Source organism: Nelusetta ayraudi, unplaced genomic scaffold (assembly GCF_046127955.1).
Source record: "Nelusetta ayraudi isolate G7.1 ecotype Tasmania unplaced genomic scaffold, CSIRO-AGI_Nayr_v1 ptg000111l, whole genome shotgun sequence".
NCBI classification, from domain to species: Eukaryota; Metazoa; Chordata; class Actinopteri; order Tetraodontiformes; family Monacanthidae; genus Nelusetta; species Nelusetta ayraudi.
The window spans coordinates 1,460,833-1,483,216 of record NW_027466161.1 but is presented as its reverse complement, the minus strand read 5'-3'; the positions used below and the strand labels follow the sequence as shown (position 1 = coordinate 1,483,216).

General features: G+C 47.2%; 1 protein-coding gene across 1 annotated transcript in view; it reads right to left on the bottom strand.

Moving 5' to 3' along the window:
- cspg4 (chondroitin sulfate proteoglycan 4) overlaps positions 1-22,384 on the bottom strand; it is a 54,147-nt gene that overhangs the window by 9,102 nt on the left and 22,661 nt on the right. The window contains exons 2-6 of the mRNA XM_076049225.1: positions 16,149-16,312; positions 11,841-15,395; positions 10,308-10,505; positions 9,498-9,773; positions 4,333-4,509 (exon numbers count right to left, since the gene is read on the bottom strand). Of these exons, the coding sequence (XP_075905340.1) occupies positions 4,333-4,509; positions 9,498-9,773; positions 10,308-10,505; positions 11,841-15,395; positions 16,149-16,312 (4,370 nt within the window). The remainder of the gene's footprint in view (positions 1-4,332; positions 4,510-9,497; positions 9,774-10,307; positions 10,506-11,840; positions 15,396-16,148; positions 16,313-22,384) is intronic.

The following is a 22,384-nucleotide window of genomic DNA, read 5'->3' as shown; positions in this document are numbered from 1 at the left end:
GTGCATTGAACTAACTAACAAACTACCGGCGCTGAACACAACTACTAACAATGACAGATTGATTTGGGTAGCTAACGACACTGTGCAGTGATGAAGCTACCTGGTGACCAACTGACAGGATTAGCATGCTAGTCAAGTAGCATGATGGGCTTCCTCTGCTACATCTGCTAATGTCAATAAAGTTTTAACCTTATGACACAGTGGACGTGAAACTAGGAAGTGTAACTGGAACAAAGAAGAACAAGGAGCCGTTTGTGCCATGGTGACAAGTCTGCTGCGCCACACTCTGGGTGTGGTATCACTCTGGGTGTGGTATCACTCCTCCGGAGGATCAGCAGTGAGGCTGTGACATGCCTGCCACACAGTGTTTGGCTCTATTTATCCTGTGATGGTTCCTCCATCTCCCTGGTTGACCTCCGCTGACCTTCCTGGAATTCATTCGTCACTCTGCTTCCTCAGTGTCTGTGCAGGGAGACGTTTGATTGGCTGCGATGAGGTCGATCCTATCGTCCACCGCCACCGCCTCGGTGGCATAGTGCAACCTGTGCTGAGCTGGTCAATGGTGATAAGCAGGCAGTGCCTGGGGTCAGAGGTCAAGCACTCTCAGTTTGAAAGTAGAAGTTCTAAAAAAAAAAAAAAAAACCTGACTTGTCTAAATTCAACTATTGAGTGTCACTGCAAATCACTGATACGTTTAGCAGAGCTGCCAACTCAATCCATCCATCATCCATCCATCATTCTACCATCATCCATCCATCATCCATCCATCATTCTACCATCATCCATCCATCATCCATCCATCATCCATCCATCATCCAGCATCCATCCAGCATCCATCCATCAATACATTTTTTTTCTGTTCTGGATCCATTTTCCATGCATCTGATGGCCAGTTCGTAGTAAACACTGTAGATATAAGATCTGCACTCAAGCCAGTGTCTATCACAAGTTATTAACTACCTTAACAACCACAATGTGCACATGGATTTATTTATTTATTTTTTTACAGATAAATATAAAATAGACTGAACTTCACAGGTTCTAATTTTGACGGCGGGGAATCTCGCTGGGACCAGTTTCACCCTCAAACTTCCGAAGTGGAAAGTGTGGAAGCCGGTTGCTCTCTGGTCACTTCCTATGACTGAAGTGTTCAGAAGTTCTTCAGAGGGCAGCATGCAGGTCACAGCAGGTGGCTGAGAAGAGGAAGGACGGTGCCAAAGTTCTCTCCCGGGGCTGGAAGATGTTTCTTTTGGAAACTATAGATGGAACTGCTGTCTGGCTGCATATGGAAAAATAACATATGGAAACAACGTAAAAAAAAACAAAACCCAATAAAACCAAAACACTATTTTCCCAGATGAATCTTATCTACAGGAGCCTTCCTGCCTTGAAACACATCACATTACCATATTTTCATTTCCTGCCGGCCTGCTAATAGAGAAGAAATCCAAATCCCTCACCAATAAACTTCACACCGCCTCAATAGGAAACACATTGAATTGGCCCAAAAACAACCAACTGAACTGCTCCCAAACTTCTTTTAGGTGGCGGTAGTCAAAACATGGAGTGGCCTCCGACACTCCCTGCTGGGGTTTCCTAAGAGTTCTGATCCCACCCACTGCCACTAGATGGGCACATTGAGCCGCTATAGCCGATGTAGGGCAGGTAGAAGTGAGCCAATGATATATATAACAAGGAATGCATTTAGCTGCTGAGAGGACGGGGCTGCAGCTCTAAGTTGATGATGGCGCTAAACAGCGGGGGTGGGGGGCCCGAGGGTGGGGGGGGACGTGGGGGCAGTCGGGGGGCAAACGTGCATTAAGACGAGCGAGTGGCTCAGGAGGAATAATGATATTAATGTGGCTGCACAGAAAAGAAACATCAGCTGCTGTTTAACTTCTGATATTTCAGGAGCATCTGATGGACAGCCAGGCAGAAACTAGACTAGTGGTGCATTTCTCACCTCAGTTGTGTAACAATGAGTGTAGTGCAACAACCACAGCATGGTGTGCAGCATTTTTATGATGGTTTTACTGGTTATGATGTACTGGTATTTATTGCTTTTTAATAGAATTGACTATCTGCACTAAAGGAGGCCCTTTGAAATGTCGCTGTGTTTAATTGTGTAATGACAATAAAGGATTTCAAGTCAATTCAATTCAATTCAATCAGTACAGTGCAAAAACAGGGACTCCCCCGCCCCCGCCGACTCCTCTCCCTCGCCCCCTCCCGTCTCTGTGTACTACATATGAAGATGTCAAAGTTCAGCAGACACTGTGAGTATTAAACGCTCCTGGAGAGCAGCCAGAGTCTCGTCGCCCCCTGGTGGAATGGAGCTGACTCAGCCTGTCCCAGCGTCTGACCCCCCCGGCGTCAGGACCCACATGTTGGGCCTCCTGCTGTCAATCAACCAGCCTCAGAGCTCCCAGTGTCCCGCTGGAATCCAGGAGGTTTTCCAGAACTGTGGTTTTCCAGGAGCTGGAATGACAGAGTGGCTCTCCAGCTCTCAGCTCATCACTTCCAAAAGAAACGCCTGCTGGTCAAGCGGCTTCTCCTCGGCCAAAGTCTAAAACAAACACAACAACCACGTTGTTGCCGTTGCTAACGCCTGCAGTCGACTTGCAGCGGACAAGGTTTTTCGGGAAATCACAGTGTTCCCACTGTGATAAACGGAAGCGGACATGAACATGTATCACCTTTTGCCGGAACTGAAGAAGTCATTTGGAATGGGCGGAGAGTTTATAGAGAAAAATGGTGAATCAATTCAATGGTGCAACAGTGGAGTGAGCAGCGTCTCACTCTTCAATCCATGTGCAGCTTTAAAGGAAACCTGGAATTTCATTGGCGTGTCAATTTAGACACATTTTGGGGTCAGTGTTGGACTGCAACTTGGACTAGTAACAAACGTGACACTCAGGTGTTCAGCGGAATCACCCAGGTTGTATTCCCAGGTGATACGGGCAAGACTGAACTTTTCATTCTGATAACATGACAATATGATAATGTGATAGCATGATAACAGGATGTGGCCTTAGCGAGCTTTGTCTGCTCCAACTTTGTTCCAAACGTTTGTCTAAGTTTTGTGTTTGTGTTCATAATTTCAGCTCCGGAAAGGAAAAAGAATCTGCAGCGTTGGAACCCTCAGCCCTGCCAGATCATCTTTCCTTGGTGTGCAAATCAAAAATTCTCTGCATTCAACTGTAGCTGCTGCATAAAGAGGATTTAATTGCCGGCTCATGCAGGATTTATGACGGCGCACTGCAACTCCTGCAGGAAGTTTCCTCTTCAGACGTGACGATGATCAGCAGGAGTTCACGTACAGTTCATCGCTTCTGCATTTGTTTTTTTCAAAAAATTTGAATTTTGCATCTTTTTAGTCCCACAACTACAGCTACTCTGCCTACTTCACACCATCCTTTTTGGAGGCAAATGCAAAAAGGGCAAGTAAACAAAATGGTGCGCACGCATGTTTTTTTTTCCTGACAGAAATGGGAGGAATTTTGAAAGCCGGCCCACTAACGCGTCACGCCAGCCGTTAGAAAGCCAGTTATGTGCAAAGCCTGTGAAAGCCTACAGGTCTGTCAATCACCACTGCCACTCTGGGTGGCTGCATGGTTCCAGTGAGAGAGTGAGACATGAAAGAGAAGGTTCGTTAGAGGCCCAGTGGGGAGCATCTAGCAGCACCCAGTGGTAGGAAAGCAGATTGCACATCATTCTGACGGCTAGTCTCTTTGTAGCAGCTGTGGTGTCAGCAGATCCACATTCACGGCTGCTGTCCTAAAGGGGCGGAGCCAAACTTCACGGAAATATAGTACTATATATTTCTTCTTAGTATATTTATTTCCTGTTCCACTGGGAATGCTACAGGAATGCTACAGGAATGCTACAGGAATGCTACACACCACCTTCTTTCTTTTCACTGTTTTATAGATGATTAGAAGAAGGAACGTTTCTCCGCCCACTTCAACACACACACACACACACACACACACACACACACACACACACAGGCAGATGTGTTCATCTTGGAATCTCATCAGCAACAGGGAGGAGGTGGGGGCAGGGGCGGGGGTGGGGGTGTACTGTACAATTTGTATATATATTTCATACATATTTAGTATTTCTTTTTAATTCACTCTTGTTCATTCTTGTGTTGGCTGCTGTCACTGCACATTTCCTCAATGTGGGATAAATAAAGGAATTTATCATCATCATCATCTTCTCACTGACAGTTTGTGAGTGTTTGTGAGTGTACAAAGCACTTGGAGACGTCTTTGGATGTGATTTAGCGCTGTACAAGTAAAAGTTTTTATTAGGTTTGTGAGACTTTACCTCCAGCCCGGTGTTGCGGGTGAGAGTGGGCGGCTCGTCGTTGACGGGGACGACGGTGACGGCGACGGTGACGGGGAGGCTGCGGCGCTCCAGGGCGTAGGCCGAGGCCGACAGCGTGAAGCTGTCCTCCAGGCTCTCCGAGCTGTCGTGCATGTAGTAGACCAGGCCCATCTTCATCTGGACGACAGCAAACAAAGGGTTGGACAGACGTGAGAACTCTGCGGGGTTGAAATCTGGGAATGTTTCACAAAATGCAGCAAAGATCCACAACAAGCTGATGGCTCTGTTTCCTCGTTGCCTCGAATGCATTTTGGTGCTCAGCCGTGTTTTTCTCCAGATGCTTGTGCTCAGCTTGATAAACGTGCTCCTAATCGTCTGTTTGCCGACGACTTACTGTAATATTTGGCTGATGAGAGCCGTTGTTTAACGCCCTGGCTGCCTTTGGAGAGGCTGATTATCCCAGTGGTGACTTGAAGACGAGCGGGATTCAAAGGAAGAGTCTTAATGCCGAGGCCGGACCAGGACAGACCGGAAACATCTCAGAACGTCTCTGCTTCTGCTATTTCTGAATCGTCAAGATCACTCTTCTACTTGATAGAATATTTAGGATGAAAGGTGATACTGTGCTGCCAGTAGCAGCGTGTGAAATACCCCTCAATGTTATATTCAACACCAACCTGAGTTTCCTTGACATGCAGCATGCACATTTGTAAAAATTCCCTGTGTTTCGCACACTGATCCACGGTTGTAATGACCTCATGCAAGATGAGGGAAGTTCAAACACTTTCAGCTGAGAAGCTGCGAACGTCACCAGCCTCCTCCTCTCCAAACAACGACCCGCTGTGTCAGATAAGCAGATTATTTGTGTCTGGACGAGGTCCAGGCTCCCACTTCTCGGCTGAGCCTTGATCGGGTTTCCATCTGCAGCTCAACTTCCTCCTTATAAGGTTTCGGGGTCCTGCAACTGGAGAGGCTCATTGCCGTCACCACGCTCGCTGTGGCAGAGCAAAGTAGTAAAACGGCGTCAAAGGTTGTAATGAGGAGGAGGAAGAAGCCCCCCCCCCCCCCCCCCTCCTGCTGGGACAGAAGCTGGAGGGGAAGCAGACGCACAAAGGCGTCAGTCAGCTGCATGGAAAACAGCACCTGTGAGCGGCAGCTCGGCTGACTCTGTGCATACAGAGGAGGGAGTCCGACCTTGACCTCTGCCAGCTCTGTACTGAGCTTTCAGGACCTTGGTCTTTGCAGCAGGACAGTTGCTACTCTCCAGACGGCCACAGGGGGAGCTCTGGAGAGCAGGAAGTGCAAAATGGATCCCATATGACTGGTGGAATAACAACCTCCACCATCATCATTACTGAAGGTGGTGTGTGTGTGTGTGTATGTGTGGTCAGGCTGCTGCTGCTGGGACAATAAACAGACGTCCCTTGGTTCCTCTGACAGTCGTCTCTTGGATCTGCTGCAGAAGCACCTCCTGGTGGCGGCGAGCGATATCACATCTCAAGTCACAAGATTTCTCACTTTATTTGAAACAAATGTCGAACTTCTGTTAATATCCACAGTTGTCTTTTCAAATAAATCAATAATTCAAGTGGATTCCGTCCCAACAGCTTGTGAGTCACTTGACTCTTCCCCTATGGAGCCGAGTTTGTGACGTCTGTTTGTTCTGCAGCCACTGAACTCCTGCTACCAGCTCAACGTAAAGTGTGTGTGTTGCATTCAAAGGCAAACTGAAAAGGGAACCTTGATAAATAAACGTTGGCGTTGCCATGACGACAACACGATGGAATAAAGAAATAAAATACATACACAAATTGACATTTCTCACTTATTTAAATACCTAAATAAAGTCTCTGTATATTTTATTTCTTTTCATTCACTCTTTGCACAGTACATGCTGCTAGAACTACATACATTTCCCCATTGTGGGATAAATAAAGACATTCTTATTCTTATTCTACCACTAAAGTTGTGGACGAGCTAATTAGCCGTTAGCGTCTGACCACTTGACTGTCATCCTCTGTGTCTCTCAGTTTCTTTATTCCTGCTGCTCCTCGAAACTGAATTCTATTCTATTCTATTCATTAATTTATTTTTGCTGAAAGTCTCCCAGAATCCCTCAGTTGCTGTTGACTGTTGTGTGACACATCTGGGGCCACATGGTGTTTTTGTTCGAGGTCACTGACTGCGACCCACTCGCCGCCACCGCAACACTCGGTGGGAAAACCTCCAAAAGCCAAAATGAGGCTTTTATCACCAGACGGCTGCACACGGCAGCGGTGGCGTCCAGGAAAGTGCTGCCGGCCGGGGACACAAGGGTTTTTCCCAGCGATACCACCAGCAGCAGTTTCAACAAACATCCCACCTTCTTCCCCGGAAGACCAGGGTTGAAATGATCTGAGGAGTTGAGCTGCAAGAATCCATGTTGCAGGAAAAGAAGGAAAAACTGCAGCTGAACTGCACCACTGCAGAGTTCCACTCCAGCCTCTCTCACTGGGATCACTGGACTCACTAGGATCACTGGGATCACTGGGATCACTGGACTCACAAAGATCACTCAGATCACTGGACTGAATAGGTATCACTGGGTTAAAATCAGTGAAATCACTGGGATCACTGGACTCACTTGGATCACTGAAATCACTACAACCACTGAAATCACTGGAATTCAACCAAACCCTCACAGAGTTGTGTGTTTGTTGTGTGCTCACATTGTTTCCCAGGCTGTAACTGGGCAACTTCACTGCACTTCACAGGGTTTAGCAAGGCAGCAGCAGCAGCAGCAGCTACGAGTTGCTGTCCTCTCAGAATGCTCAAGTTTTATTTTTCCCTCACTAGTAACAGTGCACGCATTTTTAATATTCTCCTGTAGAAGCTTCCGCATGAAACAGCATGAGTGAGAGTAGATAACTGCAGCAGCTCCAGCTTCAGTGCTCCCACCCCAACCTCCCAGTGTTTGGGTGCAACACAACAAATCCACCAAGTGAAAAGTTGGATGCTGCCACTTTGCTGCCGTAATCCTCTTGAACAAGCAGCGTGATCTGCTGCTCCAGTCCCCCCGACTTATTAAGAGCGGATCAAGTGTGGATTTGGGGGCTTCTGGGATTGGGATTGCGGCTCCTCTGGGAAGTTTTTGATCCTGGCCAACCAGTTTATTTTGGTCTTTGTCTGAGTGAAACACAGTTGATTAGAGCGGCTGCTCGTCCTCCAGGAAAACGCTTCATCAAAACCCACTCCAGCCATTCTGGACTCGACTGTTTTTCTGTGGATTTTTTTTTTTTTTTTGGCAAAAAACAAGTTGTACACATGTGCTTCCGTTTATTCCAAAGCCACCACTGGTTGAAGTGAGAAGTGGTCACGGTAACCAAATGGAAAAACTCTGTTTTCTTCCAGCCGGCACTGGTGTTTTCTTGGAAAACTAGTTTTAAAAGTGCATCCAGTGGATGGAAACGGTTATTTATGCAGCAGGACTGACACACACACACACGTTTGCTACTTCCAGCATAACACACACACAACACAATGTTTGATGGCTCTGGAGCGTCACAACAGATGTGCAGTGATTTCTTGATGTACTCTGCTGTGACATTTAAAGCAAATCTAATGGTGGCGACAGAAATGGGACAAATTTACATATTGCAGGTAGAAATAGTCAACGTCGGTAAAATAAATAAATAAATGAATGAATGCAGCACAGCTTTTGCAGATTGTTGTTTGCCAGGTGCATCAGAGGAGCTGAGCTGCTGCTGCTGAGAGCTGAGCAGCTCTGCAGCACAGAGCCAGAGGCGCCGGCGTGCACTCTTGATTAATAAACACTTGCAGCTCCGTCAGAATCCTCTGTGATCCCCGGCAGCTCCCCGTTAAACTTTTAAGGGCTTTGAAAAACCAAAAACCAAAAACGAGGCGCTGACTTGAGCTCTCAGTTCTCGAGCCGCCTGCTGCAGAGCCCAGCAGACCTCCACTGCAGGCTATTTATGGAGCCTCGTGTTATTTTCTTAAGGCTGAGCCGAGTCCTTGATGATTGGAAGGGGGAGGAGGAGGAGGAGGCGAGAGAGGTGGGCGGAGTCTCAGGTGATTGAGCAGTTTGGGCCCAAACGCTGCTGCAGTCAAAACCCTCCACTGAAACCATCATCTCCATCCTGGTTGCTACCAGGACTCCTGTAGCCACCTGTTGCTGCTGCTTGGCTGACGTGCAGTAAGATTTTCTCACCGTTCGTTCTGGCATCAATAATGTGAAGAGCAGGTAACAGTTAAAAGGTCAAAAACTCTCTCACATCCACAGAAAAGGACTGAAAAAATTGCATTCTGCATAACAATCTTCTGACCAGTACAGTGTAACCGCTGGACCAGAGACATTTCATCCACGTAATATCAATATACACTCCCACTAATGTGAAGGTCTATCGGCTGCTTCATCAGCCTGCTCCACTCTTCAGACACGCACTTGGCAAAGCAGCCTGTTGTGATGTCACAAAGGGGCCCTCAGTGGCAAAACACAACCAGCTGGATCTCACCTCAGACAGAGACCATCTCCCCTGTGCCTCCTTCCAAAGGTGTGAAGGCTCCAACAAAGCATCTCCTTTATGACTGAGCCTTTTTGTGTGAGGCTGTAAACAGGGGGCTCAACATGCTAAATAAGAAATTCTGAGATAGGACGGACTTTCAAATTTCTCTCTTAATTTCATCCTATTGGTGTATTTTGGTACAAACGGTGTGCGAAATACTAGATGGTTCCGCGGGGAACACATGAAATCCCCTGAGAGCCTCAAAGCAAAGGTTTAAGGGGGTCTCATTTTTAAGCTAAAAATATATATATATATTATTGTCACTGATGGTCACCTCAATGACTTTAAGATCACTCTGTGTAATGTTTGAGTTTTAAAAATATGCAAGCTGCATGTTCAGGAAATACAGATTGGTGTTGCGTATTGACGAGCATTTTGCAGGGCTGGGTGATGAATTGATTTTAAATAGAAATGGGATTTTTCAGTCAAGGTGATGTTAAAAAAAGGAAAATCGTAAAATGGATTTTCCTCTGGCATGCTACTGGGCTGTGCGCCATCACTTTACTTTTGTCCAAAATCGCCCAGCCCTCCGAAGCCAGTTGGCTTCAACGTGGGCTGAGAATCAAATAGCCTGGGTGTTTTGTCCACTCCCTCTCTCCGTACCTCCTCCCAGGTGAAGTAAGTCAGGTCGTCGCCATCGTGGTAGCGGATGTCGCCGTGCTGCGGCGCCTCCTCCACGATGAACTCGATGTTGGCCGAGCTGTAGAAGGGGTGCGTGACGTTGAGCACGGTGGCGTCCACGGCCCGGCCGAGTCCTTCCCTCACCGTCAGGTTGGAGGTGTGCAGCGGGATGAAGCGCGGCACCACGCTCACCGACACCTGCAGGTCCTCCACCGTGGTGAAGCCGTTGCTGACGTCCAGCGTGAAGGCGTCGTCGCCCTGCGGGGAATCACAGGGAGTCGATGAGAGCTGAGCAGCTGGGCTTCTTCTCAGTCACTCAATAACAATCAGAAAAATCCTCTTCTCAGACACTGATATTCCATATTGTATGCAAATATTATGTACATAACTTGTAAAATAATCCAACTGCCCATACGATGTAAATCTTTTTCTTTTTTTTTTTTTTTTTTTTTTTTTTACTTTTTCTTCATTTCTTTTTAATTCATACACTTTTCCTTCTATTGCACAAGATTGTTGCTGTCATGATGCAAATGCCTCCAATGTGGGATTAATAATTCTATTCTATTCCTGTTCGAATGGGTCACTTGTTTTCTTTTCTGTGTTTTATTAATATTCTCATCATTAAATTATGAATACTTATTATTTTCTTTCTGTATTATTCTATGTCAAGGATTTTTTTAATAGCAGTTAGGAAACCTTGTCAAATGTGCATATTTGAAATAAACGAATAAAAAACTAAATGACAGCACTGTTGATGGGTGAGTGAAAGGTTTGAAGGCCCGGCGGCGCCACCTGGATGGAGGCGGAGACGTAGAGGATGCGGCCCTGGTCCACGTCGTCCTGGGTGAAGGCGTGGATGTAGTCCAGGACGGGCGAGGCCGAGCCCTCGCTGCCGCTGCTGCTGTTGGTCAGCTTGACCACGTGGCCCAGACGAGGAAGCTCCTTGATGGTGAACACCATCTCAGTGGGCACAATGTCAGCCTGCTCCACCTGAAACACACAGCAACAACAGTGGTGTCGCGCCAAGGTGACTGAAAAAGCCAAGATCAATCAGTCAATCAATCAATCAATCCAAACCCTATCTGGTGTTTCTTTTACTGATTTTTGCTAAGAAAGAAGAGGAGAGCCATTGAACATTAACACAGAATCTTAATTAAAAACTTCCTCAGAACCGAGTTTTAAATCTGACGTGTGGAATTGGGTGATTAGATTTTTCTCAGCAGCGTTTTGTCCTCATGGAAGTTTGCAGCATTATGTGTCACAAGATAGAACCAAGTGAAGTTTTAATAAGTGAAAGCCAACGGTAATGCAGATCATATTTTAGTTTTCATGGAGAGGAACCCTGCTGGTGATAAAAAAGACAGCAATTAAAAGTGAGCAGCAGCGCCCCCACCCCACCACTGACTTTTTTTTTTTTAAAGGCAGGCAGATTTCCACTCTGAGGAGATTTAATCAACCCTGCAGCCAAATCTAGGCCACCACGATTACATTTGGCAATATTTCACAGGATCAGGTGACTTTCCAGGCGACGCGTGTGTAAAATGTGGAGCCTCACGTCAAGGCTTATTTCAACGTTTGTGCTGCAGCCAAAACAGCCGAATTGAAATGTGAGAACAGTATTTGAGTTTAATTGAGAGAACTCTTTACTCCCAGAAACAACACAGACGCGGCTGCGCTGTGAACAGACTGCTGATTTCAACTGGCATTAATTGCGTCCAGGATGAAGTGCAGGCAGGCTCATCTTGGAAATTACAGCCGGCCCTGTCAAGCACCTCAGGGGGATGGTTGCTTGTTTTGCACACTTAATAGACTGTAATTTAGTACATAAACCAAATTAAAAGCAGCCACGTTACAGTCACATTTAGAGCCGCTTTCATGTGGTTCTGATTCAGATTAGAGGCAGAGGAGGCAAACCTCGTGCTGCTGCAGCGTGTCGTGTGAAGAGCTGTCGCACCATGCTGAGATGGGCAGGGAAAAGACAAAGAGTCGTTATATGCTCTCTGCCAAAATAATAAAGTTATTAAATCTTGTCGTGTTGGAAAATAGGACCATCTTCATGGGCTGAGCTTTGCCTCGGGTGCCAATGTTTGACTGTAGAAGACACATAATGCTTTCTTCATGACTTGCGTGTCAGATGACTTGTGTGCAGATTTGTGTTTTTGTACAATACAAAATACTAAATCCAGGAAAAAAAGCAATAACATTAAGAGATTTAGACAAAGTCGATTTTGGTCTGACATTGCAAGAAAACGCCCCTTTAGTTGAGCTAAACAAAACGGTTTTGCTTATTGCGATGTAATGGTGGAGTCAGTAAACCTTACTTACCTTGAGATGATCCTGGTTGATGACAGTGTGCTCTCCCTCATAGGAAATGATGACCTCATTTGTTACCACCTCGGGCTCAGAGAGGTAGCCTTGTTTGAAGATCTTGATCCGAAATGTCCCTTCCTCAGAGTGTCCTCTTGCATGGACGCTGAAGCCAAAGGAGTCCTTGGATCTCAGACTCTCATAATTGTGCTGATACGACACCACTCCCTTCTTCATGTCCTCCAGGCTGAACTGTGAAGCCTCGATTCCACTCACAATGAGCCTTCCGTCCCTTGGAGGGGACGTGACCTCAAATCGAATCTCGCGGTCGTCTCTGATGTCCATGTTGGAGTCGGCACTCAGCAGGCTGGTGTTGAGGGTCTTGGTGCTCCCGTGGTCCATGACGACGATGGTGTTGTTTACCACTCGCAGGTAGGGCTCGCTGGCCTGGATCTCCAGCAGCGTGGTGGTCTTGTGGAAGCCGTCTGATACCTGCAGAGAGAAGCGCTCTCTGTCCGCTCCGCGATGGACAAAGAGGACGTTCTTGTCCCGCAAGTCGGCTTGTGTGAAACGGAAAAGTGACTGGGATGGATTCCGAGCAGAGACAAGGTTGCCTGAGAGGATTCCCTCCCGGGCGTAGACGATCTGGGTGTCGTTGAAGCCAGAGTCAGCATCCGTGAACTGAATGACATCGGTGGTAAGCAGTCGCTGGCCTTGGCGGATGACGTTGAAGACTTTGTCCACGACCCTCACTGGCGCGTGATCATTCTTGGATTGGACAGATATTTGGAAAACACCTTCCACTTCTTCCGGCAGGTATGAACCCTCGGCTGTTGGTTCAAACGCTGCAAAATGAAATTCATCACTGCTCGTCTTTGAGCCGTCATGCTGGTAAACAAGTCTATCGAGCTGGAGGTCTTCATTGCTGAACACTGCTATTGCCCCATCAAATCTCGGCTCTCCTGGAGGGGAATCCCGTATCAGTTGGCCAAACTTTGGCTGCTGTGTAATCCGGTACATAAAGTCTGAAGAATCTGAAGACTCCACCCAAAGGTAGTTTTTGTTTAGAGTTTTTTCACCACCCTGTAGGACAACAAGCTTTTCATTTGTCAAAACAGAAGCACCTGAACTGGCAAGAATGTTGATGGGGAAGGTGTAGAGAGGGGAGTACTGCTCATGAGCAAAGACTCTGAACTGGAACTGGTCTGTGCTATCAACAGCCCTTCGCACACGAGGCCTGTAGCTAACAGCATTGTCCAAGATGTCCTGCTGTGTGAAGACGTCACCCTCACTTAACACTTGGTCCAACAGCTGGAGAATGCCAAGTGTTGGAGGCTTGACAAGAATGTACTTCACTGTATGCGGGTCTGGGTCTTTCCCACGGACCTCAGCTTGAAGCTCCGTGGCTCCAATTACTATCTCCTCGTCAGCTTCCATTTCCAGTGCTACGAGGTTGGAAACTTTGACTTGAGCAGGGATGATCCTGACCAGGAAGGTGTTGTTCCAAAGGGAGAACTGTCCCAGGTGGATGTCTAACTGAATCCTTTCAAGTACAACGTCTTCCTGGTCACTGGGGTCTGTGCTGACATACACAACTCTATCTTTGTCCAGATCAGACTGACGGAAAGTCATGATCTGCTTGTGCATGCCATCGCTTGTGATTAACTGTAGTTCTCCGAATGTCAGTGGTTGGCTGATGTTATATGTAATGTCTCCATTACGAGGACGTGCAAGGACAGCCAGATTTTGAATCCCGATGGATGCGTTGCTCCCTTGAGACAAGACAAGGCCGGTGTTGGTGACGATGGTCATATGTGGTGGAGTCACAGACAACCTAAAAGTGGTCGATTGTCGTACCGTCTGTCCATCATACACATCCAAGGCAAGATCAGCAGGAGTTCCCGCTTGGTGAACGTAATAGATGTTTCCATTTTTCAGCTCCTGGCAGGTGAACTCTGAGATAATTTTTCCTGGTTGCTGGTCATTTTCAAGGTAGCCAACTTCCACAGAAGGCTCTGAGCTTACAGTTACCACCAAATCATTGCAGCGGGTATCGGCATCTGTAATTTTTATGATACTTGAACTTAGCTGACTTCTCCCATTTTCTGTGATGGTAATTTCTTCATCATCCAGATTGGGCATTTCGAGAAGTGGAATGATTTCTACCGGAATGACATACTGATGAGGAGTTTTCAAGCATTCGGGAAGGTAGCTGTTGCTTTGAACCTCCACCTGCAACTGAATTTGATCTGCTTGTCTTTCATTTCCATCGTGCATGTACTTGATCTTCTTATTGGCCACATCAAGGAGGGTGAACGTTTGTGTACGTCTTGGACTTGTGTTGATGTCAACCAAGCCGTACAGGGGATCATCTTCAACAGTGAAGACAATTTCAGACTGCTGCACTCCTGCAGCACTGAGGTCAAAGGTGGGCTTTAGGTGGCTGATTTCAATAATTGCTTCTCCAGCTTCGGGCACAAGTAACATAGTGACGTCAAGGAGTTTTTTCACATTTTTAAACATGTCTGGTGTGTCTTCTGTTGGAAAACAGTGCTGCTCATTGATGTCCAGGTCAACATAGCGGATGACGACAGGTGGAGATATTGTGGTTGTATCGAGGCCATAATAACTTGAATAGTCGTAGTCTTCTCCTTCGCATTTAGCGTGAACATCTTTGGTCACTAAAGCATCCTGTAGGCTTCTGTCCTTCTGATTTACTTTAATTTCTCCCAGGCAACCAATAAATGATTCAGCAGTCATTTCCTCCTCCACATAATTTAGGGAGCCACTCTCACGAAAGAAATCCTTCATTTTACTTTGGATCCCTCCCAAGTACAAGTTTCCCACCAAGTCCAACTTTTGTGATGTCTCGAGAGGGAGGCTGGTTGCCTGGCTGTCCACGTTGATGACAAACACATTTGGGTTTATTTGAATTTTAATTCTGTGCCACTGGTCATCATCCAATTGCACCAGGGTATTTTCCAGTACTTCAACACCGTCGCCGAGGTCCAGCACACCTTTGAGATGGCCTTTGACAATACCCAGAGAAATGAAGTCTGACTCTTGTCCTGGGTGGAAAACAAGTAAGGCATCTTCAATGGTGGTTTTCATCAGGAACTCCAGAGTCCTGGGTGCACCACTCGCACTGCTCCAGGTTGGGAAGGACACAAAGGAATCGGGAGTGCTGAAGCTAGTGGCTTCGCCGTCACCGGCTTCAAACTCGCTGCTGCAGGATTCCTTGGTGTCTTGGCACTGTTTGAACACTCTGCTCAGAATATCAAACTGGTGGGACTCAAATTTGACCTCTGTCATGCAGCCCCGGAATGGGGGGATTGCATTGCTGAGATAGGGGGTATCCAGGGCTCCTGTTCCTCCCAGCCAAATGCCCTGGTCAATGTTGAGCTGTTCCCCATCATCCTTCACAGGAACATAAGTTGAGAAGAGGTCATTGATGGTCATGGTCAGCTGTCCATCTTGAAGACTGAGGGAGATTTTGTGGTCCAGCAAGTTGTTCAGCTGGACTGTGGAGGAGGAGGACAGTATCACCTCGCCAGCCCCCATGTTCATCCGTGCCTGAAATAACACCAACATTTGCTTGAGTTTAATTGAGGACTAATACTTTGTCACATACTAACACATAATACTAATAGGTACAGACACGTATGCAAGTTGAAAATTGTCTTTCTTGATTTACAACAAACAATAGACTTTCTATTTTTTTGAAGTTTTTTCCTCTCTTTCCTGTGGTGGAAAACAACATCATGCCAACCTTTTCTGGCTCTTCTCATATACAGCAAGCCCCCCTCACGAAACAAACAAAACAACTTTGCTAGGAGCCCACTTTATAGTGAAACCTTTCATTTGGCAATTCACCGTCTAATTTTTGATACAAGTAATTATCAAGCCCGTTACTGCATTCAAGTTGACGTTTCATTGCAGCCAGGTTTCTTCTAAAAGTGTGTTTTTTTAAGAGTGTAATTACCTATTTTTAACCGAGCAGGCAGTTGCAGCAGCAAATGAGCTTAAGTGCTGCTTTAATTGCACGATTCAACAACTTTTTTGAGGAGAGTTAAACTTCAGAATCTTGACCACTGTAAGATTTCTAAAAATGTCAGTCATTTTCAGAACAATTAACTGCGATATAGTGAAGAAAGAAAAAATGTTTCAGACACTTGAGAATTGGCAGTGGAGGTCAAATTCAAAAATAATTTTCAAGTTCAAGTTTCCCAATCTAGCTCTCGTAACTCCCCTTGGTTGATCTCCATCTGTGTATTAGTACATTCACCAATATACAAATTCACTGTATGCACTGAACTGTGCATTTACCTGTACTTTCCCATTCAGGAGCTCTAGGAAGAGGTAGTCTTCCATCCCGGCAGCCAGTAGCAGCAGTCCACTGCGTCGGCTGGTCTTGATCTGCAGCGACAACTGGAAGTTGGACACATCTTGGACGGAGTTTAAAACACAGAAGCTGTCGCCAAAGAAAGATTCTAGAATGAGAAAAAAAAGCAAAAATAAAATATGTTAGATGAAGGTGCAGGGATTTTATGTAACCACAAGAAGTACAGGATTTTGTTTGGAATGTTTGTTTTTTGAGTGTTGTGAAAATGACAGTCACGTTCAGGAACAGCCAACAATCAAAATGCCACTTTTTTCTTTTAACGCTGCAGCAAAATAAAAGACTTTCCTTTGGGTGACAAATACACCTGAATGTAGTTGTAGTTGTAGTTGTGAACTCATGCACCAACTGGACATCAGGCTGCACTTTGGGGAAAGTGATTGTCTCACACTAGAGTGCAACCTGCCCCTGATTGATTTCTATGTCACCCGCCAGCTGCTGCAGGTTTTGAAGGGCCTCCCAGATCCTCGAGGGGCTTTTATCTCCAACACATCAGATATTTTTTGGGCATCTCGAGGCTCATGGTTTCCCACAGTCTGAGCCATCCCCTCTGCAAAGATATGCAGATGAAGCCACCTGCCTCGCACTGTCTTCTCAACGGCGCCTCACAAATTGCAGAGTGCGGAGGGAGTCAATTATTTTCCTGCGCACATGCTCCAGAAATTAAACTGGACCGCCTCCAAGAGCCTGTTTCCTCAGCGTGACTCTTCCACGCTTGAAGCCAGGCGATATGGAAATTGGGTCTTTCATTCGCCAGCCAACCACAAGCCCAACAACAGCTCAAACGGCTCATAGAAAACTCAACAGACCTCTACAAAGAGACCAGAGCCCCTCACAAGACATCGGCGAAGCTTTGGAACAGGGAGGAGAAAGAAAGAGAGTCGTCTTAAACTTTGTCCCTACGGGAACAAAAACAGCGACAGTTTTGCCCCTGAAATCAAGAGGAACATGAGGCTGCTTCGTCCCACGGATCAAAAGAAATCCCTGTAAAATGGTTTCTCAGACGCGACTGAGTCATAAAGCAGAGGAGGAAATACAACTGTAAACATTCACATTCATAACTATAAATGGAAAAGTATTTCAGCCTGTGTGACGGTGTCTCTGTGTGCATGTGCACCTTTAAAGGGCAGCATTTGTCTGTGTTGCCTATATGCAACATTGCTCGCAACACAATGCTGCCTTTTTGGAAACTCAATAAGGGGAAAATATGGAGAAAAGTAATGAGTTTAAGTGCCTCATCTTGCCAGCCTATTTCATCCTCTTCCAAACGTGGCGTTTTTGCAGGAGACTGTACACAGAGGGCTAACAACACTGTTTTCTGCAGTTGGTTGTATTTTCTTTTTGACAACTAATCACACAAAGGCACAAAAAATGAAGATGAACGATGGGTAAAAATGTGGGACCAACAGCCACAAGAGCAGAGACTATTTGTATTCCCGAGGAGAACGGATTCATCCCCTCCACACATCTCCAACGTGAAAAAAGAAAGAGTCTTGGAGCCATTAGCTGTTAGCTTGTTAGCGATTGGTTAATGAGCCAGAGGCGAGTGCGGCGCAGGTCGCAGTGTTCCAGCCGCAGCTAAAGGTATTCCCAACAGAAGAATGGCCGCAATAGTGCGGCAGCCTTCGGGGTTGACGGGGCTGAAAAATGGGGGAACTAAATAGTTTCTTATAGGCAATTGCATTAACAAAGAAAATCACAATGAGCTGCACGGCTCCTAAAGCCGCTGCTTTTGTTGGATTGTTCACTGAGCACAGGGGGATAAAAAGCTGAAGCAGAGCGCGATGCCAAGACAATTCTGCCCGGGGATTTTCTGCTTCGCATTTCTGCTGCCGTTGCCTTCAGGCCCAAAAAAAAAAGAAAAGAGAAAAGAAAAAAGAAAAGGGGGGCATGTCTTCTAATGATACACACAAAGGCCCGACTCTTCGCTCCCTACCTGGACCTGGAATTCATTAGTTCCCCAGCTGAGCCCGGGAAAGCCGCAGCAGATAATAGGCTTCATGTCGGAAAAGCACCTTTCCAGGGTGAGACTCTGCAGTGTCAGCGCACCAGCACAATCTCACAGGGTGAACTGAGGGGAGCGAGACAGGAAGTTGATGCATCCAGTTACACTGACTTCTGGACTGCGGTTTGGCCCCAGTCCATGGGCCATCACACGGTGGCAGTACCAGTTCTCACCACCAGGAGACCAGAGCCACGTCTCATCCCCTTCAGCTAACGGCACGCACACACACACACACACACACACACACACACACACACACACACACACACACACACACTGCTGTATTGTGAGTGCTGGTGCGGCTCCAGTGCAGATGGCTGTAATTTGATGACAGGCTGCGCTTGTGCTCCTGCAGCTCAGAGGAAACGAACTCTTCCTCTCTTCTTGTCTAACCCAGCGACTCAAAGAGCCGCCCTGTTGCCCCCCCCCCCCCCCCCCCCCACTCCCCGCCCCAACCCCACACACCCTCCCCCCTGGTTGGCCTCAATGTGGCGACGACACTCCAGTCCAGAGAAGCTGGCAGGGGAAGTTGAATCACGCTTGACCGCCAGTGGCAAGGAGGGGACGGCGTTGGTTGGGCGTCGACGTCCAGCGTGACTCACAGTCACGAGCAACTTTTTTTTAAGAAAGGAAAAAAGCAAAGAAAAATCGGCAGACAAAACTCTCGCTTGGTTTCCAAAACAAAAACTGTCGGAGCACAAAAGCAACACTGTGACGCCTTGATTGCAGCTCCATCACCAACACACACACACACACACACACACACACACACACACACACACACACACACACACACACACTCGCTCGCTGCCCCTACAAAATAACAGGATTTCTTTCTTCCCTGAAGGCTCTGCCTCAGTTTTTCCACAGTAAACCAGCCCAGGATTCAAACTCGCCACCTACTTGCGTAACCTGCGGTTTAACCGCCGTTTGCCGGACTATAAATAGATGAGCAGCGTTCCCGCTGCCGCCATGGACAACGACAGGATGTTCCGAAGAAATGAGGAGGACGTGTTCTTCAGCAGCAGCTTCAGCAGCAGCTCTGAGTTTCACAGGAGTTTAACAGGAGTTTAGCAGGAGTTTAACAGGAGTTTAACAGGAGTTTAGCAGGAGGCTACGGTGGAAAACAAGTCTCCTGCTCACTGGCAACACACACTGCTGTGCTATGGCTGCTGCAGAAAGTCCCTCAGATCATCATCATCGTCATCATCATCATCACCATCATCATCATCATCATCATCATCATCATCATCACTGATGGGAACTTCTACTGGAGCCCCACAGGCCACACAGGAGCTATGGAGGTGCGTTGCTGCCCCACGAGTAAAGAAACAGCAGGGCTCAGTTTCACGTTATAACATCAGAATTATTATGAAATAAGGTGAAACTGTCAGCTTTCACGTGAGCCCTGTGGCAGCAGTGCACCGTCAAAGGACACAAAGTTGCATTTTCATTGCATTTATTTTCTGCCTCTTGTGAAGTTGCAGCAGGAAGCTCTGGAGCACAAAACGTCTCATCCAGTCAGTGGAAATCAATGTTTTATCCTTCATACTTCATCGTCAGCCAGCGACTCCTGGTGAAGCCCCCAGACCCCCACTGACCCCCCCCCCCCTCTCTCCTGGCGGGGAAAATGTTTCCAAGCTTGGCTGCGTCTCACCTCAGTTTCCTTCTCAGTGATTCAGAAGGTGAACAAAAGCAGCAGTGTGTGTGTTGCAGCCCAACAGCTATACAATCACACACTCTCACTTCTTTTACGTTGCCTTTTTTTTTTTTTTTTTTCTTTTTTTACAGCCGTCGGCTCTGAGGGAAACAACGTCTCAACAACGTCTCCCCCCCTGAAGCAGCGCTGGACGCTATTGGCTGGCTGAGCGGTGCTGGACTGCCAGACTGGGGAGGAGGAGGTGGAGGAGGAGGTGGAGGTGGTGGAGGTGGGGGACAGGCAGGGGGCGCTGTAATGAGTTTGTGCTGATGGTCTCAGTGGCCCAGCGGCATTGTAACACAAACAGCAATGTGAATGAACAGCAGCATTGTTGTGACTGCGAGGCTCTGCTGCTTTATGAGCCACGGACACAGAGTTCCTCTGTGAGTCCAGCAGAGCCTTCAAAGCCCCCTGGCTGACTGGGGTGATGGGGGTGAGGGGGGGGGGGGTTGTTAAAATAATCCCAGTGACATCAGAGGACCCCTCACGCTCACTCATTGGCTCCCAGATCCACTCAAACAAGCTGCTGTTGATACTTTGCTGCCACTCAGGGTTTGAGACTCTGCTGAGGAGCTTCTGGACATCAGAACGTCCTGAGCAGAACCACAAGCAGGAATGAAGTCTGATAATCAAACACTTCTAACCCTTCCACATGCACAAGACTTCATTCCAAAGCAGTTGTTGGGATCCCAAATATTGATGAATATTGGAATCTACGAATATTGTAAAAATAAAATTGTGAATAATATTTTTGAAAATCCAATATCAGAAAAGGTGATTTTAAATACATTTTAGTCTACATTATATACTCTCTCTGTATATGTGAAAGTATGAGAGGCTCTGAGGCCTGCAGGGGGAGTCATGGGTTAGTCAGGGGGCATCCCATTTAGAAAGCTGTGCTGGTTTGTGTGTATCAACATAGTGACGTAGCGCCGAGGCTCCCTTGTGAATAGTTCCAGAAGGTTCCAGACCAGGTCCACCACTGACTGACTGACTGACTGACTGACTCTCAGACGAGTCAATGGGTCCATTCAGAGAGTCGCAGCTCAGACTTGGGTCTCTCTAGCTGCTAGAACTCACTCTACTTCACTCTCATCAATCACTGCATGTTCACACCAGGACCAGGACCAGGACTGTGAGGACACTCGCTGAGCTTCAACCGTACTGGATACATTGGGGACAAATGGTGGATTGTCCAAGGAGCCTTTTGAAGCTCGTTTAGGAGAATATCACGTTAGAAAAACTTGCATGAGGGGGTTTCAGTCTTTTACAAAATATAGCAGTGATAGTTCCTGAAATCTTCTTCTTCTTCTTCCTGGCTGTCGCTATGGAAATCCAAGCAGCGTGTGTTGAACCTTCACAGTCACTGCCTTGAAGGTTCTTTTCCAATGTGTGCGTAAATGTTACGTATACAAAAGGAAGGAGCTTCCAAACTTGATCCAGTGTCTCTAAGATGAAATGTTCTGCTCCTCACACTGAGCTCTAACAAACTGCACTTTTTTTCCACTGGATTTCACACAAGTGCAACATCCACCCCCAACCTTCACTTTTTAGCCCACTGTTTTTTCCATGAGCAATTTTTTTTTTTTACGACGAGCCCTCTCCACAAAGAGGCCCCTCGGCCCCCCGACTGCCTCGCCTGGCCTCCTCGCTCTGGTCGCTGCTGCCAGGAGGGAAACTGTGATACAGAAGCTGTTCTGAGTGAAGAAACCACATCCGGCTCCGACTGCAGAGTCAGTGTGTGTGTGTGAGATCACAGTGTCACATCAGTGCAGTAATGAGAACCAGCTGAAGGCACACGCTACCAGACTGACCTCCCCCACCCCCCCACCCCCAACTCCGACCCCCCCATCATCACCCTGGAGACAGTTTTTCACTGGACTCTGCTGAATTGAGGTCCAGATGAAAAACTTCTCCAGATGCCTCCAACCAACCAACCCTCCATCCAAAGCGTCACGCCCTAGAAAATACACGTACATGGCAAACTAGAGCACACACACACACACACACACACACACGCTGGCTGAGTCAGCCCACCGTCTCCTGCCACTCACATCACCACTTTTCCACTCGGCTACCGTTTGGGGGGGACCCGCCCACCCAGAGGAGTGGGGGGGGGGGACCTGCCCTGTTGACCAGCAGCTGAAACTCCTCCAGATTTCAATGGTGTCGTTTGACTTTCACGGCATTAAAATCTGACATTTCTGAATTCACCGGCTCATTTGAGAGCAGCAGCAGCAGCAGCAGCAACAGTTTGGGAGAGATCTTCATGGAATGTTGAGTTTCTGCTTGCACTGTTTGACGCCACTGGTCTTCATGTGGACCATAAACAGCAGTTTTGCCTGTTTGGCTCTAAATAAACTGCAATGACAAAACTGTGGTGGTGTTGTTGGGCTGGAGAGAAAAACTTTGCCCTCATCAAATCATCACTGACAGCATCTTGAGGGACCTTCACCACC